General features: G+C 35.2%; 1 protein-coding gene across 1 annotated transcript; it reads left to right on the forward strand.

Annotated features, from left to right (window-relative positions):
- The first annotated feature begins 4,108 nt into the window (after positions 1-4,108).
- On the forward strand, positions 4,109-15,027 carry LOC125650387 (zwei Ig domain protein zig-8-like). Its single transcript, XM_048878654.2, has 8 exons — positions 4,109-4,289; positions 4,834-5,038; positions 8,256-8,389; positions 10,263-10,485; positions 10,855-10,878; positions 11,873-12,205; positions 13,335-13,364; positions 14,201-15,027. Exons 2-8 carry the CDS (start codon positions 4,975-4,977, stop codon positions 14,314-14,316), a joined length of 924 nt encoding a protein of 307 aa, XP_048734611.1. The 5' UTR covers positions 4,109-4,289; positions 4,834-4,974; the 3' UTR covers positions 14,317-15,027.
- The last annotated feature ends 4,655 nt before the right edge of the window (positions 15,028-19,682 follow it).

Raw genomic sequence — 19,682 nt, forward strand, 5'->3', positions numbered from 1 at the left:
AGACCTACATATTAATAATGATAATGACCGTAAAAGCCCTGATTAATTTAAATGTTAAAAATACCGTCTGCATGTTAAAAGGGACTGCCGACAATACCGCGATAAATCAGAAATCAAGGTCAACTGTTAAAAGTGTTTAGGATGATGAGAAAAATTTAAGAAGATGTTTTTATGTTGATTTTTGTTGTATGGGGATGTGCATGCACGGCCAATTGGTGGGTTTGTTTTAATGGATTTGGAATTCAAGAGCTACAGAGATGAAACGAGTAAACAATTTAAAGAAAATTGATGAACGGAAGCGAGTTTCTTATATAAATATTATCTTAAGTAATGAGAATTTGATATCGAGATGGAAAACTTTGCGAAATTTTAAAGTAAAAAAAATCCAATTTATTCTTGGATGACGGTTTGGAGGAGTTAGAGTATTATGTAGATTGGGTATAAACAATACAAATGAAATATTACAGAGGATCCGTATTATCGGTGGCGATGTCGCTAATTATTCATTCATATTGTGTAAATATTTGGATTTCTCACCCAAGAGTAAATTGCTATTTAAAAAATTCTACATAATGATGGAAAGAACGCACGAAACGACTCCAAATGTTGAAGAGGAACCATTATTTATTCAGTATTTGTCATTTCCACCACAGACTGTATCAGCAACACGATGTTTACTTGTCCAATGTTTTTGCCTTTGATATCTCTACAAATTAGTAATGATAGCCATTTTTTCGTGAACGCTATGTAGTTGTAAACAATGCGCGTATGAATCTTAATCAATTTTTATTTTTAAATGAGGGGAAACAAGGACTTGATTGAATTTTAAAAGGTGTCAATAGATGATAAATTGCAGTAAAATGACATACATATGAATTAAATAGATTGAAAAAAAAAAATCAAAATAGAAGCACAAAGTCAAAATAAATATCTGTAGATTTGAAATTCAAAATGAAGTTTTTTTAAAGTCGAAAATATTTACCTGGTGTTCATAACTTTAAAAGTCAACATTCTGACTTAAAAGTCCAAGTATATAACCATTTAAAAGTTAAATGTCAATGCTTAGAATACACGTATGATATTTAACTCCTAGTATATAGTCCCAAGTATCGACTAACTGAAAATAGACTTCCGGGGGAAAAAAACCCACCAAGGGACTTGTAAATTTTCTATGATGTTTAAATGTTGAAATATATTACGTATCCTGATAAAACTCTAATATAAATTTTCCACACTGTTTCCGAATTAATTGAGAAATTCTGGGAATAAAATACAATTCATTCGGTATATTGTATTCATTTTATTTATAAAATAGAAATTAACATTTCATTTTTGAAAAAGAAAGTTTGTAGTAAGTGTCGTTAAATGTCAGATATACTGTCTTTAAAAAGTAAAAAACCATATACATTTAGGAGAGGGGTAAGTCAAAATATGTATATACTTAGGAGGGGCAAGTTTTCAAATACATATATACTTAGGAGAGGGGCAAGTCAAAATGCTTATAGACTTTGAGAGGGGCAAGTCATCTGACACCGTACTCGTTTATTGACTTGGCCAACATCACCTGTTCCAGATATGTGTTGTATTTCAAATTAACTCTGACGTGAATTAGAAACGCGATCGTATCTTTTACATATTAAAAACCGATGTATGTATCTAATGATATATTTGGTATATTTATGTATCTATGATTGATTTGGTATATTTATGTATGTATGATAAATTTGGTATATTTATGTATCTATGATAGATTTGGTATATTTATGTATCTATGATAAATTTGGTATATTTATGTATCTATGATAGATTTGGTATATTTATGTATCTATGATAGATTTGGTATATTTATGTATTTATGATAGATTTGGTATATTTATGTATCTATGATAGATTTGGTATATTTATGTATCTATGATAGATTTGGTATATTTATGTATCCATGATTCATTTGGTATATTTATGTATCTATGATAGATTTGGTATATTTATGTATCTATGATAGATTTGGTATATTTATGTATCTATGATAGATTTGGTATATTTATGTATCTATGATAGATTTGGTATATTTATGTATGTATGATAGATTTGGTATATTTATGTATTTATGATAGATTTGGTATATTTATGTATCTATGATAAATTTGGTATATTTATGTATCTATGATAGATTTGGTATATTTATGTATATGTGATTGATTTGGTATATTTATGTATCTATGATTGATTTGGTATATTTATGTATGTATGATAAATTTGGTATATTTATGTATCTATGATAGATTTGGTATATCTATGTATCTATGATTGATTTGGTATATTTATGTATCTATGATAGATTTGGTATGTTCGTGTATCTATGATAGATTTGGTATATTTATGTATATGTGATTGATTTGGTATATTTATGTATCTATGATAGATTTGATATATTTATGTATCTATGATAGATTTGGTATATTTCGTGTATCTATGATAGATTTGGTATATTTATGTATCTATGATTGATTTGGTATATTTATGTATCTATGATAGATTTGGTATGTTCGTGTATCTATGATAGATTTGGTATATTTATGTATCTGTGGTGGATTTAGTTTAAATCGTGTGTCTATGATTAATTTGGTATATTTATGAGTCTAATTTATTTTCTTATGTATGATTAATTTACATTATGAAGATATTTGAAGTTTTACGAATCCACTGACCTTGAAGTTAAAATATGGAAATTTATGGTTTGAATATTAGTAAACGTGTACGTGAAGTATTTCGTTGACCCACAGTACAGATTATAGAAAATAAAAGTCTCCACGTACTCAACTGTGATTAGGCATTTGTTGACTCTTAAGACTAGTCTACTAAAATGTCTCAAGACGGTGTAAAATTAAATATTCTCAGTGATATCAATATATTCTGCGGTAAGTATATTGGGCGACGTTCAATATTTATGGACTTAAGAACTCCATTTGAACAATTGCAGTGGCGCTGTTTTTTAGGTTAATGTAACCGCATGTCGGGAGAGCGAGTTATTTTGAATCCGTTCTTTTTTATTCAGCTTGTAAGATAACAGATTTAGTGACAGGATTGCGTAAAAAGTAAACTAACAAAAAAAAAATCTGATCGATAATACAAAACACCTTTACGCAGGGGTCATAAATCTATACCCCGTGCCCGTTTGTTGCAAAATCTCTGTAAAATATTTAGGGAAATTGTATTTTTATTAAATATGTGTGTATGATAAAAGCACTGGGTTTTTTTCTGTGTTCATGGGAAAGGCTCGTTCTATCCTGTGCGTGAAGAACTTATCGTCCAATATCTAAAAATCAAACTTTACACAAAATCGTCTCTAAATGGACTTTCATTAATCTAACTAACATCCTGCATGGTTTTTCTTCTCTCACCCCCTTCTCTCTCTCTCTCTCTCTCTCTCTCTCTCTCTCTCTCTCTCTCTCTCTCTCTCTCTCTCTCTCCGAATTACTACGCATGCATCGATTGAAGTAGTTTCTTAATATTTTTAACACTATATGCTATATATTAACAATATTGACATAGTATTTAACTATGTATCATGCAATAACTTCTTTTTCTTTGCTGATATACATTTGTATGTATTTTCATGCTGCCCCTTGATTGGAAAAATATAAAAAAAAAATGTCCCATGTTCTACATGTGCACTGGGAAACAACGCCTTCTTTTCCCAGGTAATTTCGAAAGGTAAATCATATGTAGCACCATTCCGGCGAGCAACCAGTACCCGGAGTTCTGTGATTGTAATTGATATAGTTGTTGTGATAAAACATCAAACCTGTACGATCACCGTCCTACAGTTTACATAAAATGTCTTAATCCTATTAATAACTAGTCAGCCCATTGTATGCATGCGTACAAACACTTTGGCAGCTGGCGTACAAAAAGATTGGGACACGATTAAATATTTCTCATGTTAGTTAAATTGAATTTAAACATCTGTGTAGAAAGGTGTAGATCTATTGCTGTCATATTCAGCGGTCCACTGGCGATATTTTAACATTGTCCAACAATCGATGTTATGTGAATATATTTTTGCAGATTGACATTTCATAAGAACGCCCCCTGCGCGAGTCATAGAGCAATCATTAAAACGTTCCCGCACTGTTTAAATTGTATCTTATGAATCAACACGCAAATAGCACTTACTGTACATAGCACCATTCTATTCGTGCATAGAACGGGATAACTTATTTACGAACATTGTGGGATTCAAAAAACGGATTTTCCCGGAGCCTCATAGACGGCCTGGATCTAACGCGGTAAGGACCATGGATTTTTATTCTTTTCTCGTTCTTTCTCATAGATCTTAAAATCGTATCCCTTTATTCTGAAACCACGTGCAGGGATTAATATGGGGTCATAGTGTCTGTAGGTATTCAATGATTCCGAAATCATTAAGGCTATCATTAGGCTTTAATTTACTTTTGCTCTTTAGACGAGAGACACTTGTCTTCTCCAAGAGGCTCATGAAACAGAGGACACCTTGCCCCCTCAAAGAACGAAATACTCTTTGAATGAAAAAAAACTGTTGCATATGATCCGGTTTATGTCCTATCGATGAGTTCGATCTCTCTGAAATATGTAACATTAGTTCAATACGCCCCTGGGAGACCTTTTTAACTTCTGGGGATATGATTTATGATACAGCACAGTCCAAATACTCGCTTTCTGGGTAAACACTAGGCCCTTAAGTAGATTAAGCATGTCTTCTCACAGAACTCTTTGTTTATTCTAGTTCTTGAGGACGTTTATATTTACTGGTTTTGATGTTATCTCAGTTGGTTTTTTCTTCTTTAATTTCAGGCGGGTGGGCACCCGGCAGAGAACGAGATCCGTAGCTGTATTGTGAACATGTCTGTTTTCCCCTCCGCCAAGGACGGGGTATTTCTGTTTCTATTCCTGGAAACTTTACCTCTGTGAATTCTCCCGACAAGATTTATTAAAATGATATGTACATTGGAAGCATGGAAATATATTTATTCATTGATCTTTGTGCTAAATTTAGGAGGTAAGTTGGTACTTAATTTGATTAAACTATCACTTTATAATGTGTGATATGCTGTTCTTTGTCCTACAGAGAATTCACACGCGAATCCCACAAAAAGATAAAAATTTATTTCAAAAGGAGAAATTTGAACTACCAAAAAGTTAGTATGCATAATAAATTTATCCCAGCACGGGTTCCACAGAATTGAATTCACAAAGTGTCTGATTGCAGGTTGTTATATTCGGCTATCTGTATGCGTTGTTCATTCATCAAAGAGAGAACAGAGGAGAAAAAACTTGTTTTTCAAATTACCGAAATATGTCAATTTTGTCAGGATATAGGCCCATTCGGAATGTGGCATTTAGATTATTCGATATCATTTCTAATAAAAAGTTATTGGAGAAACCACGACTTTCCATAGATCTTGATCATTTTTCGGATTTGGAGGGTTCTATATGAGCGGTTCGCTTGACCTCCCAGAGCGGTTTGGGTAGGCTTGAGTTTACACTGAAGAAAGATTGGTGTTAGTGATGATAGATTTAATTACGTTGCCGCAGAAGAAAAATAAGATGGAGACGATATTTCTTGATGATGTGAGGAAATATACATCATTCGATATATTTTTTATATTCATACTCCATCTGTGTCTTGTATATAACTAGAGTTATGTGTATGACAAAGGTCTCAAAGAAGGAATTCCTTTGTTTAAGAGCTTGCCAAAGTCTGTTTAATCATATTCTCCGTGGTTTTGATTAGAAGTATATGAACTTTCGCATTGTGTCTTTAATTCTCCTGGTACAACCACATGCGGAATCTTTATCTAATGATAAAAGCGGATAGCTGGATGAGACCTTCTGCTTATAAATCCCAAGACATATGTATTTTATTTTCCTCGTTACAGTGGGTTCTTTGACAGTCGACATTGCCGACACGCCCCTTTCCCAACTGTAGGAATTTTGCCTGGAATTTGCACTGTTTAGATTCTGCGGGCGCTGGTCTTCACAGCCACGAACTTTTGAACACGAAATATATTTCCCATAAATAATTGACACTCTTCGTAATGACACTAATGAGTACATTAATTAAAAAAAAGCTTAATAATAAAACGCTACTTAAAGTGTTAACTGATTCAGTACTGCTTTGGTGTTGGCACTCCACTTTCATGTTTGCGAGGTCAGCGTTGAGACCATTCGGTTCCATTACCCCGGTTAATCCTTAAACAGGGAAAGTCGATAAACGAGTCATGATCCTCGGCAACTGCTGAATCAACACATCAGCATACGTCATCTTGTCCTGTGTCGACAATTTCAGATTTCATTATGATGGAGATTCACGGAAGCTGCGAGATATGCCGCGACTATCACTCCCTAAGTTCCTCTGTGTCTTACTCAAAACATGGGGACTGATAGGAGACATCAAATTAGGTCTACGGGACCATAGAATTGAGAGCAGCTCAAATTTGATGTCATTTTAGTTATATTTCATTTCCCCCTCTGAAAAGTGAGGTATGATATAAGATTTAATTTGGTCTTCATCGTATGACCCCAGAGCGTGGTTTTTGCAGTATTTCATGGAGACAATTTATTTTTTATATTTACTGAGTATAAGTACCTGTATCAGTTCAGTAAGCCGTGCGAGTATTTACCGCGACAGGTAACGCCGTATTAATCTCAGAGCCTATACCTGTATTTATCCCGTGTAACAAACCTCTTTTCACCGGTAATTCCAGTATATTGGAAACCTCTTTTCATCGGTAATTCCAGTATATTGGAAACCTCTTTTCATCGGTAATATTGGACTCGGGAATCATTTCCGTAATTCCGGGGATATGCTTGACGATTATAATAACAAGATTTGTCAAAATTTCAACATTCTGTTCAAACTAGAGTTAAAATTGAAATCACATTTAGTAAAAGGTTGATAAAGCGAAAATCCAAAAGTAAACATGCGTCTGAAGATCTGTTTTACTGCGTGAAAGTCTAGAGGTCCTCTAATCCCTGTGTATTACTGATGTACATTTAATAGAGAAAATAAATAGCGTTTTCATCCCTTTTTTGCCACGAACCTCTTACCATATGAAAACCGTCTATATGGGGTTGTTTGCGATCTTCATCAGTCGGGATGTGTGAGACGCACACAGTCCTCCAGCGGATCATTGTTTATTTTCGAACCCGAAAATTGTTCAGTGTGATTGTACCAACAAAAAGAGGCGTACAATTTACAGAGAATTTTCACAAAAAAGAAACTGATGAAATATTTATTTTGACGACAAGGTTGTGTCATAATTGATATGTGCGATTCAATTAATACAGCATTAAACTTTCCATTCTTTGTCGATAGACAATGCCTGAGAAAAGTCGAGTGCAAAAACCATTCTTAGCAGGGTTTAATTTCATTCAAAATCAATACAATGTAAATCATTGTAATATGGACCTTGTGTGATTTCCACCTCTCTAAATACAGAAATGCATTAATTAAGGTCAGATAATGTCTATAAATGTTTGTAAATGAGAGGAAATTTGAATGTTAAGGCCCTTGTTAAACTGACTTACTGATTTCCGATGCGACTTGTGATTGAAAATTTCTGTCAAATTATATTTTAATATATCTCGCCTGCATATCATTACGTGGTTAATGCTCCGGACTTCGTTGTTTTTCTTCACGAATGTAGCCCATTTTATTGCCTTTTAATTGAGATTTGTGACATTTTTCAACATGTTGATTCTACGCCCGCACGAACAAATCCATGCATCTCCAGCTAAAAGTAAACCAAGACATAAAACCAAAGCGTCCGGCTTTCGTAATCCCGAATACCTTACGAAAGGACATGACCCTTTCTGAAATGATTATGCTATTCGTACAAGAATTTAAGGTTTAATTTCTTTTATTCCAAGCAAAACATATATCGTTAATCTCTTTGACACATACTTTGTTTGAAATTAAGTTCCAAAGTGCAAAGCACCTTTCTTTGTGTAAAATGAAATATAGAGACTAAAATAAAAAGATATAAATACTGATTATAATATATATATATATATATATATATATATATATATATATATATGTTATTCGGGTTTTATGTCACTTGACTTTTATTATTGGATATATTCACTGTATCACATACTGGATTCTTTTTACAAACGAGAGAGAGAGAGAGAGAGAGAGAGAGAGAGAGAGAGAGAGAGACAGATGTTGGTGTGTGTATTAATGGTTGATAATATCTGCTTCTTTTTTCCAGTGTTTTGCAGTCCGACTTATCACTATACAGATACTCCAAGGTTTTTGGACACGGGTCAAGGTTACAACATCACAGTGCACAGAGGTCAAAATGCCGAGTTGGCGTGTAAAGTAGAAAACATCGGGCCCAAACAGGTGAGATAGAAAACGCGTGCATAAACTGTGAGATAGAAGGCGCGTGCACAAACTGTGAAATAGAAAGCGCTTGCACAAACACAAGGACAAACTTGTTTTCAATTTTGTATGCTCTTAGATCATTAATGTCAAAAATGAATGCAAGTAAGGACAAACTTCAACTGCTGCGATTAGAATGTTGACGTACGAGTAGTACGTAGATTTTGTATGATAAATGGCACATGTTAATACTTTGTGAAGAAAACGTGGACGACGTTTAAGATGGTAAAACTTGGGGATTTTAGAGTACACTGTAAACTCTATAGATTTCTCTGTTCGGTTATAGTAGTCGTAGATGAGTGTTTGTTCGACATGTGACATATACAGGATCAGGAGGACCTCGATATTGAAACTAACTCAGACCTTCATAAAATTTTATAAATTTAAATAGTTAGAAATGAGTGCAAAATGAAGCTGGATATGGTGATCGTGATGATCTCCTTTGCAGTGACTTTTCAGTATTCCCCACAGATAAAATTTAGCTTCTTTTATGATACCACGATCCTGTTTTAATGGATGTTCGGATTACAATGTACTTAATGTCAAAGTTAGCTTTCCTCTCGGTCAAACACAAATCTCTCGTGGGTGTAAAAATTTACTACGTCTACTGTAAACAAATATGTCTCGACTGAATTCTTTAAAGGAAGATCTGTCATTTCACAAAGCGCGTAAATTTTTCTGAATTGCGATACTGTGATGTTAAAGGTTCTTAATATTTCAGTAACTGTGCAATAAACTCGTTGTTACAACACATCACTCACGACCAGAATAGGTAAGGCGATACTCAGACGTCAAATTAAAGTCTGTATGCAGGTCAAGGTCAGTAGGTATCAGTGGAGGATGTAAAAAGCAGTTTCTGCAACCCCTCGTGTACAGAAATCGAAGTTCATGACACAGTGACAACGAAGATCTGTACATCTGCTGTTCTGGTATTCGACTAGAACATGATGGAAATCGCTTTAAGTATATAAGATCATCCCTACTGCCCAATTTACGTTTCCCCTCCAAAATATTGCAACAAATTACCTTATCTAACTTATGTTTCAACAAAAAGCATGTGCCTTTTAATGAGCATAGCAGTTGCCTAATGAACTTCCGAAAATAATCGGGCGGCCGCATTAGGCACCGAAGATCTCCGAGTTGAAGCAGGAGGGTTTTTAACTGTCCGTGACGGGGAAAGCGGAAACACAATACCCTGGGGTCACGGTTGAGATGAAGTTAGCTTTTTTATGTATTCTAATGAAATCGTAACATTTGCAATGATATTACCACACTCTCTGTTTCTTGTATCCTAAGAGTTAATGCCTAACCATTTGATCGCCTTTAGTTTCTTTCATGGAGCACCGTATCCTCCGGGGCTGAATCTATCAGCGTGCGCAGCATACAGCTGTAGATTGTAGAAAATAGGATATCTAACATATATATCTCCGTTTATGGCGAGGTAACATTTTCAGGCGATACATTATTAAATTATATATAGTGTCACTGTGCTTTTGATTTTTCCGAGCGACCGAATTCAAAGTTGTTCGCGATCGATCTGAGTGACACGGAATATATTAATAGTGTTTCGTAGCAAAAATTCTCTATAAATTTAATTATGCGAAATATAAATCAGTTTAGAGATCAACATTTCTCGCATTATAGTGCATGAAATTCTTATTACCCTTTTAAAAAATTTCACAGCTGTAAAATGTTATCTATCTGGGTGAAAGATTTCATTTTGTCCAGAAGCGCCAAACTATAGTAACTATGTGCAACGACCTAGACACCGGCTCAACTTTGAATTATAATTTGAATTTATCTAACGTTGTTAAATTTTGTTTACGTTTTCCAGGTGGCCTGGGTAAAAAAACCAAACCCTTTTCCCATCTCCATAGACACTGAACTCTTTGTTCAAGATATGAAGAATATAAGAATAAAACATGAAAAACATTCCAAGTCAGCCCAGTCCTGGAATCTCGTCATTGAGCATGTGCAACCGTCCGATTCCGGTATCTACGAATGTCAGGTGACATCAGTCGTACCGCTCACCTTTGATGTCCATCTTCACGTCCTAGGTATGGCATAATTTTCATTTTTTAAAAATATATTGAATGTAGAAATAGAAAAATATATAAAATTCCATTAAGAAATATTTGCCAGATATTATTTTGTGTATAATAAATGCAATGGCGAACAATAATTTACTATGTATTGCACTCATTGATATATATATATATATATATATATATATATATATATACACGTTTGTTGGAGAGAGAGAGAGAGAGTTATTTGAGGTTACATAATGTTGTGTTTGATGTATTTATCTGATCCAACACGCTGAGCGCTCCCCTACTTCGATCTCGCGCTCGGTCGGGATGCAATCAGACAAATTTGCAGCACATTTTCACCATGTTTAATCTTGTCTGTTTTATTTATTACAGATTCTCCACTTGTTTTGGAACCATGTAAGTATACAAGAAATTTCTTGGTTTGACAAACACATTAAAAGTGTAGCTTAAAGCAGGGAATACCCCAGAGAAAAGGTTTTAAAGGATTAAAGTATCTCAAAAACTCCTTTGATCAATCACACGATTAAATTTCATTAGATCTAGTTAATTTAGAATTTATTGCGTATTGAGTTATATTTTACAATACGCCGTGTATGAGGTATGCACTTTGATGTGGCAGGAATTCTTGAAGGACTCTAACAGTTTGAGGGCGAAAATGGAATAATGCATGGTGTTTTTTGGTTTTTTTTTAAATATCTGCCTCAAATAGTCAAACATGAATCCAAGGTGACGATTGGCTAAATTTTACCGAACACCTGGGTTCACCTGTAATTTTACCGCTACAGCTCTCTTCATGATAATGAACATCCCAGGTGGATTGGAAAATAATTTTATTGTTAAAATGATTCGATTCTGTCTGAGTTTCTCCTGTCAATTTTAGACGAGTAGGCGATAGTCATACAACGCATATTTTAGCCCATGATATTTATCTATCATTCTGCCGCATCCGACAATAATTCATTTATTATGAATAACTTTGATAGATAAGTTACTACTTTAACTGTAATGTGCGACGAATTCTATGCAAACACTCTGTCCTAAAAAACAAAACACCAGTGTACAGTGTATACGAGGCGCCGCTGGAGACATCCATTATTAAAATCCTTCCCCATGTTAATGCCATTTTGTAATTTGAACATTTTACACAATTTAACTAATATCAGCTTCCAGGTACACAGTTAAATTTATAGATTCGTCTATAATACAGATTAGTTTGGAATCTCTTTAAAAGTTTCTATTACCATGAACAATCGAGCTTTTAATTATATAATTTATCGAGAATACAATACCAATGCAATTCATGGCATCATGAATAAAAAAAAAAGCTATTGTGAACACCATTTTATTTTTACAGCGTTTTACGCATTTCTGACACATCCTTATCTTTCAGCCATAGAAATCATTGACGTGAAGGACAACAAAATCGTCAATTTATTCGATCCCTTGACCTTGACATGTAATTCCACCGGATCACGTGGTACTCCAGATGCTATCGATTGGTTCTTTGAAGGAAATCTTGTGACCAATCGGGACTCGCATTGGCAAGGGAGAGTCGTTATTACAAAGCGGATCAATGAGGATCATCCGTTTTCACTACTGAGTGATCTAGTGATCAGGAGAACCACGATGGAGGACCAAGGGCGGTATATCTGCCGCAGCACCACCTATACTGATCCGAAGACCGCCATGCCGACCATCAGCGTGGAGGTCATGATCCTCAACAGTAAGTGATATTTAAACAGAAAATCCTAATCATACAAAGTTCTCACAGCGATTCTTCAATATTTATACACCAAACAGTATTCATGTCGATCGTGTGTCTGTATAGCATCATTTTAATATTCAAACACCAACCCGAATTATTTATAATCAGAATCTTAAAGCTACTAATTATACCTTAATATTCGAACACCAAAGAATACACTAAACAGTGGACTCTCAAGCCATGTTTACAGAAATCTCAGAGCTCTTCAAACAATGACCATAACACTTAGCTACCAATGTACTGAAGTGGGGCTCTGGAAGAAAACTCGGGTTACCATAGCTAGGGAATTTGGGTGGAAACCAAAAGAAAACTAATTTTCATTAGGTTTTCCGAGTTTATATGTAGGTTTTCCTGAGGGAACTCTTTGGGTTCCGTGGATTTTTTTATGACCACTTGATAAAGCTTGGAATCGTAGTGGTTTCCATTGGACAGAAACTTGGTAGAAACTCTTTTTTCCCATGGGGAACCTGGGGAATCAAACACGGTGTTTCTCATGTTGGAAACCAGAGTGGATTACTTACCCAAAACAAACAGTTCGATCCTTATTATTACGTTCACAAGATTCCAAATTACCTGAATTTGTGGGAGGAGGACAATGAGACCATGTCATGGTCCACCGAAGCCAGTGACGGATCCGAAACTTTCTCCACGATGTCGCAGTCGATGGATGATGGGTGTGTCTTGAAGTCCTAGCGGATCCAGGACAAATCCCCCCCCCACCCCCCACCCCCCATTTAGACGTATACATTGTAGTGTTTTTGACATATTTCTTTTTAAAAAGATTGTATTTGTGAAAGGGGGCGCTCACTCATCGCACCGGCGCTGGATCCACCACCGAAAACAAGAGTAGCTTTTTAAGAAATTGGAGACACTATACATTAATTAGGGTCTTATTGATACAATAATACCGAGGTTTTTTTTATACCAAACATTGAATTTCACGGGCAATGGTGACGTCTCCATATGAGTGAAACATTCTCGAGAGGGACGTTAGATTAATCAATCAACCAAACTTTGAAATGTAAATTTGTTATTTTGTTTTTGTTGTGATTCATAGTTACTCAAAGTTTGTGTTATTTGTTTTTAGCAAAGAAAAACCAGAGGAGGAGGGATGATGGTAAGCACACATTTGTTAATTCTTGTCTTCGGTAAACATTAGCATGCATGCAGTCTGTCGATGGTCCTGTAGTTCACATTGCCCATTAATGTTGTTATCCAGAATACGACTGTATAATGAATCGTATCTATACCCAGGACCCATCCGGAAACTATTACGTATTCTAATAATCCGGTGTGTGTACATTTCACGTGCTATTAACTTTTTAGTTGTCCGATCTAAGGTTTAAGCTCATTAAGTCCAATGTAGTATAAACATCATTTGTCAGGATGTTTGTTTTAAAAAAACGAATATTATGCGTTTTATCACTCAAAGGGCAAAATCTAAACGCTTCCTGAGAAATGTTGGTCAATTGAGACAAGTAGACAAACAGACCTTGACCCCCCAAACCATCCACCTGCAGCCCCCTACCGAGGGAAGCTCTCTAATCTGTCAGCTCGATCCACACGATTCCCTCGTGAGGTTCCCCTCCAAAATATGGTGACACGGCGTCACCTAGTTATTCTCTACATCTACCAATAGACGATCCACGCGGAATATCAGTATATTATTCTATAGTATCAAATGCTTATCTAACGGTCGTCGAACACTTCAGATGATGGATAATTTTAGATTATGTGACATTCAACTGTTGTTTGTTTTGTCAAGGGAATGTTTAATTATACATATTTATATATAAGTCCTGATGCACTACAATTTGTTAACTAAATTATTATATCTGAACGTGAAATATCTAGTTCCAATTCGAAATATTCATTATATGAATGCTATGCACGTGTTGAAAAAAAAGGATTTAACCTTTATTTCTAAATCTTTTGTATTCTTTTATCTTGTAGAGAGCAAGAAGTTGCTGCCTTTAAAAGAGAACGTCGGAAGTAGTATTCGAACAAACATTCTAAATATTTTCATATTAGCTGTGATAGCGGGTTTAATACAACTTGAAAATGGCTAGAATTTAACTTCTTACCAAGAAGAAACAATTCATCAATTCTAGTCACGTGAGCATGTACCGGAAGCCAGAAAATGCTGTGTAATCATCAAGTCGTCCCATATCTGGACTACTTGACGTTATCGAACGTTATATTAATGGCAAATTATGCTATTATCGACAGTGTTTTATCATTGGCCAGTAGATTTATGTGAGCGAGGTTTTATTACACTTAAATTTGGCGTTTTAGACAATTGATTACCCGGGATGGCGACAGTGATGACGGGCCCGTCTGGAAACACGTTTCATTTTCCACAGATGTCGCAAAATAATAATCAAACTCTAAACAAACGATGCGTTGTGAATGGAGAAATCCCAAAGGGTAGATGTTAACAGCCATTTACCAAGTGTAAATCTGTCCAGATTCAAAGGAAGCGAAAGGTTTTGGAAAATTAAGATATACTGCACATTTATCATATCTGATAACTCCACACTTCTTACAGAATACAAGTCTCATTGATGTTTGGAGAGGAATCTGAATCAGTGTTTTCTTGTGGTGTGAAGTTGTGCGACATTGTTATATCTGTTGTGGATATTTCTCATTTTCACGTTTGAACACAATTACACTTTTTTTTAAAGAAGTGAATAAGATTGTTTGTTATAGTCTATATATTTAATTTTCAGTGTTTAAATCCCTCATTTTTATTGTATTTAAAATTTTATAATGTTATGTAACGCTGTGTGGCTTGTTTCTGGGGGGGGGGGGATGCATACTAAGTACACACATCTTCGTGTGACACGCTGTCAGCGGCAAGGTTACGACACTCAGTTGGACTCGGAATAAACATACCATTGCGGTCAATTTTCACGTATGCCGCACGACAATGACATCTTTCCGATTTCAACTATCTTATCCCCAGTTTTCAATATTCCCTTCCCATCCAGCCACTTCCTGTGTTTAACGCTGGTAAACATTGCGTGAAGAATGCTATACTTTTGCGCAACAGGTGCTGCATTTGTCAAAAAAGTGGATAGTGATCGGAAGTTTACATTCTTGAAATTCCTTGCAAATTTTGTAAAGACACCGATTTTTAAATAAATACATCGTATGTCTTAAACTTTTGACACTGTAAGTGCAAACATGACATTTAAGTAGTGGCACCCACACTTAACATAAAATAATTTGCCAAAAATCATCGACTTGAAATGTGGCATGCTTATATCAACGAAAGATGCATCACATTTTAGAAATGTCTCAGAAAATGTATTTTAAATAAGAATCGGTTCATTTAATCATTTTGTGTTCTTTTTGAAAAATTCATAAATGATTAAAACAAATTCAATATCCTAACGCTTTACACAGTTATTCGATTTCGACAGAATAGCTATCCCGGAGAAAGCGATCAGATACATCTGTTTAACTCGATATCAATCGCGACTTCTAGCTGTATCTTCATGATGTATGAATAAGTCTCTCTGATAAGACCAGGAGAATCCTGCAATTTGTCTGCATCAGAAATTATTTATGTTTAATCTGCATCCTCGGATAACCTTTTGTTGGTTCTGTGCGCATTTATGGTCTAAGAGAATGGTGCAATTGGAGAGGATTATTGGAAAATATTTTGGCCAATTCAACGAATCGACTGATCAAATCAAAATATCAAATGAAATACATGTAGCAGTATTTGACTGACAAAAGAGTCCGGGAACGTGGAACAAAACAGATTTTGTTCGTCAATTTTCTCAAACTTTTCCGTATTCGTTCTGCGTGGTCTGTTTGGATGAGATTTCTACTCTTGTAGATGGCGTGTTACTCCACAAGTCCTAGTTATAAGTTTGCACTTTCTAAAATCACAGAACACGAGAAAAAACTTTCGTCCTTATATTTTAGATATGGTTTCATTGTAATGTTGTGTAGTCGATTATGCTGAGCAATTGGCATCGACTGGTAAGGAACTAAGGACTTACCCGCTAGAGATGTAGGTAATCAAGTGTGTACCCGACACAGACATGTCACATATGAAATAAGTAAGAATCAGCACAGGAACCGGTAATGTTTGTAATAATGTTCATTAGTAGGGGCCTATACCATACCACCCCCTGATTAAAAAACCTGCAAGGAATGAAATTAGTTTTTACTCAAATCTTTGATTCAAAATACCTCTAGAATTTTGTTTTTATCGTCACCAACCCCAAAGTTCTTTTTGATCCAGTAATTTCAATACTCATGCCATTGATCCACCATAAAAATAATACTCATCGATGCGTATAACTCAGATTATTATAAATTTTCAATTTCATCTCTTCTTTTTTTCTTTAAAAGTTAGCGGGCATATATCACACGATATATGCCCGGAAGCATTCCGACCCGCAATCATTACACCACAATCAAATTTCTACGCCGTTAATTTTAAAGTTTTTCGTGTTTTTCAACTTTTACTTAGTTAAACCAATAAAGAAATTGTTAAAAATAAAACTATTTGTTAGTTGAAATTATATAATAAAAAGGTTATAGACTTTGTATGGGAAAATATGACGACCTCGTTTTTTGTCGAGGACGGACTTAGCAAGTTCGGTCCGTCTACGCGCCAAAATACTCGGTCGTCATAATTTCCCATACAAAGTCTATAACCTATAAGTATTCATAGCTTTTCGACCACGTTTTGTCTCAAACCCTGTTTGTCCAGGAATAACATTACATCCGGTAGTTACGTATTTCCTTTAGCATTGATTGAATAAAATCATATGACCCTTTTAAGAGTAAACATATTTATGTTATAAATGCATTACAATATTTACAGAGATCAGTTGTTTTTCAATATTCAAATATAACATTTCACTTTCAAACTTGAAGTTATCTTCCTAAACGTGATACCGGAAGTGACATCCCTGTTCCTCTGCTAACTGCCAAGACGCAGAAGTGAAAATCACGGGTCTTTCGGATGTGACCTTCAAAATCGAGGTCACGTGTCGCGACAGGCGTTGACACGGAGAAGAATCCCCCATTGCTATATGGTCTTGAGCGCCGTGCATTGATCACAACTTGAATGACTTCCCCTACAGCTGATGACGTTTCTGCATGAGTGAACAATTCTCGTATGTGACGTAAAGCAATATACAAACAAAAACTCGCGACACGACAATATCCGGGAACCACAGAGCAACACGATTACTCAGTATGGTGGACAAATCAGAGGACGTGTCGGTACATATGTATTTACAAAACCTTCCGACCAAAAAAAGTTACCAAAGCATAACCATAAAATTACTGATTGTAGTGGGGAGTTATAATGCGTCTGTCTGTTTGTCTGTACCTCCCATCGTTATCTAAAATCATTACATTTTGTGGAATAAACCATAACAATGTCCAAGAATGTTGGCGTATCCCAATTGATCTTAAATTAACCTCTTTATGAGGAAGAGGCAGCCTCCGAATCGTCTAAAATTACATCTTGACTTTTCAAATTCCGGATATTAAAAACACAACATACAAGATTCAATATCCCTAAACATTAGCTGAGATGTTATTACGACACTTAATCGGAGTTTATATATGGTCTAGATAGCTTCCGAATTCTTGATTCTGGGCTAATAATCACGAAATTCTCTCAAAATAACATCGTCAGAAGATAGAGGCTTGGTGTTTTGCACCTCAAATACAGAAGAGTTCCACTTCAGAAACTTATTACTCTACTTCTGTATTTGGCACGTCTATTTTCAGAGAAAATGACCAACAACTATAAAATCAATTAATCTGCTGCAGACGTAATTTCTCTGTTGTTACGGGAGATAATTCTGGCTTTTTATGATCATTCCCATTGTCCAGCACATTTATATTTTACATACGTACGTAGTAAATACTGCATAAGACCAAATGTAACAAAATTCCATGAAGTTATGTCACCCAGTAACGTTATAACAATTAAAAAACTGTGTGGGCCTATGCTCATTTAAAAATAAAATCAGTGAGATGGTTTGGGCTCCTTAACACAATATATTAATTCTTTAATTATATGCATTTTACCCTTTTCTCCATCATATTGTTTATTTATTCAGCACTTTATTCCTCTGATGTTATTTGTTTCATTTCATGAAAAATTATTTGAAGTGCCTCATTTGATGTGGTTTGAGCGAATAAAACAAACTTGAACTAGCATACTCTTCGGAAGATACAACGCGTTGCTATATTTTTTTTTTATTTCACATTTGAAAATGAAAACCTTGTTGACGTCTTCTGACAATTATTTTCAAATTTTCTGAGTATTTGTCAACAAAAATTAAATTAAAATGAAAGTACCCACAAAATCCCAGGACACATTGTGTAATGACAGTAAGATTTCTTTTCTCAAACAGCATGCGCTAATTCTTTGTTTTATGAAATACATACCCCGGTATGTGAAATAAACGTCCGTTCTGACAGAGAAATAGATGCATACTGTTAATTTCACTGCTGTGATGATTTTAAGTGAAAGTGAAAGTGAAAATAAGCAGCCCCTGTTTGTTCAATTTCATAGGTATAATGTGCACATTAACGTTAAACATTACAAGAATTGTTTGTCTCATTGTTTTAAGGAAGTATGCATCGTCGCAAACCACGGTTTTGAGTCCACACACGCTCCATGATGGAGAGAATCGATAACAAGCACCCGTGGGTAACCGGCAGTGGGATGACACATCAATATCTAATACGTATTGAAATATCTTGGAATTGGGAACTTTGAAATGAGCGATAATGAATGAAGATAGTAGTTTAAATATAATATAATACTTAAAATCTAAAAAGAATGGACTACCCACAGATTGGCTATGTAAACGTAACTGTTTTCACCTCTGAACTAGAACTTCGAGGGAGGGAAAGCCAAAACAGAATTTAAAACTCATAATCATGTTTTGTCTATCATACGTTTGCGTGTGTCTGTTTTCCGATGTGCTAATCAACCTAAAACACAAAAAACCAGATTAGACTAGTCAGTGGTGTGCAATAAGTGAAATTAAAGTCGTTTGAAATACGGACCGATAAGACGCCAAAAAGAATTAGATGGCGTGGTGTTTTATCACATGATTACATGATATTTTACGGAACAGAAATTTTTACCACATTTCCTTGGTTTCATTCAATAAAGTCGTAAATCGTATCATCAAGATTTATTTCCTACAAGGATGCAGACATTCAATATTCCAAAACACTATCTGTAAATGCGTATAGGTTATCTATTTGTTAATCTGTAGGAGGAATGGATTTGGGGGAATTAACGTAAAGGGTATGATCCCTACACACACCCCTCCGAAGAGGTCTGAACATCCCCACCCCCTAAACTCACTCCAGGAGGTCTGAACATCCCCACCCCCTAAACTCACTCCAGGAGGTCTGAACATCCCCACCCCCTAAA

Source organism: Ostrea edulis, chromosome 5 (genome assembly GCF_947568905.1).
Source record: "Ostrea edulis chromosome 5, xbOstEdul1.1, whole genome shotgun sequence".
Lineage (NCBI taxonomy): Eukaryota > Metazoa > Mollusca > Bivalvia > Ostreida > Ostreidae > Ostrea > Ostrea edulis.

Excerpts from the sequence above, each read along its gene's own strand:
- LOC125650387 (XM_048878654.2), top strand. The coding sequence starts at position 4,975 with ATGATATGTACATTGGAAGCATGGAAATATATTTATTCATTGATCTTT. Across the intron at positions 8,390-10,262 it reads AAAACATCGGGCCCAAACAG|GTGGCCTGGGTAAAAAAACC; the intron begins GTGAGATAGAAA and ends TACGTTTTCCAG. Across the intron at positions 12,206-13,334 it reads GGAGGTCATGATCCTCAACA|CAAAGAAAAACCAGAGGAGG; the intron begins GTAAGTGATATT and ends ATTTGTTTTTAG.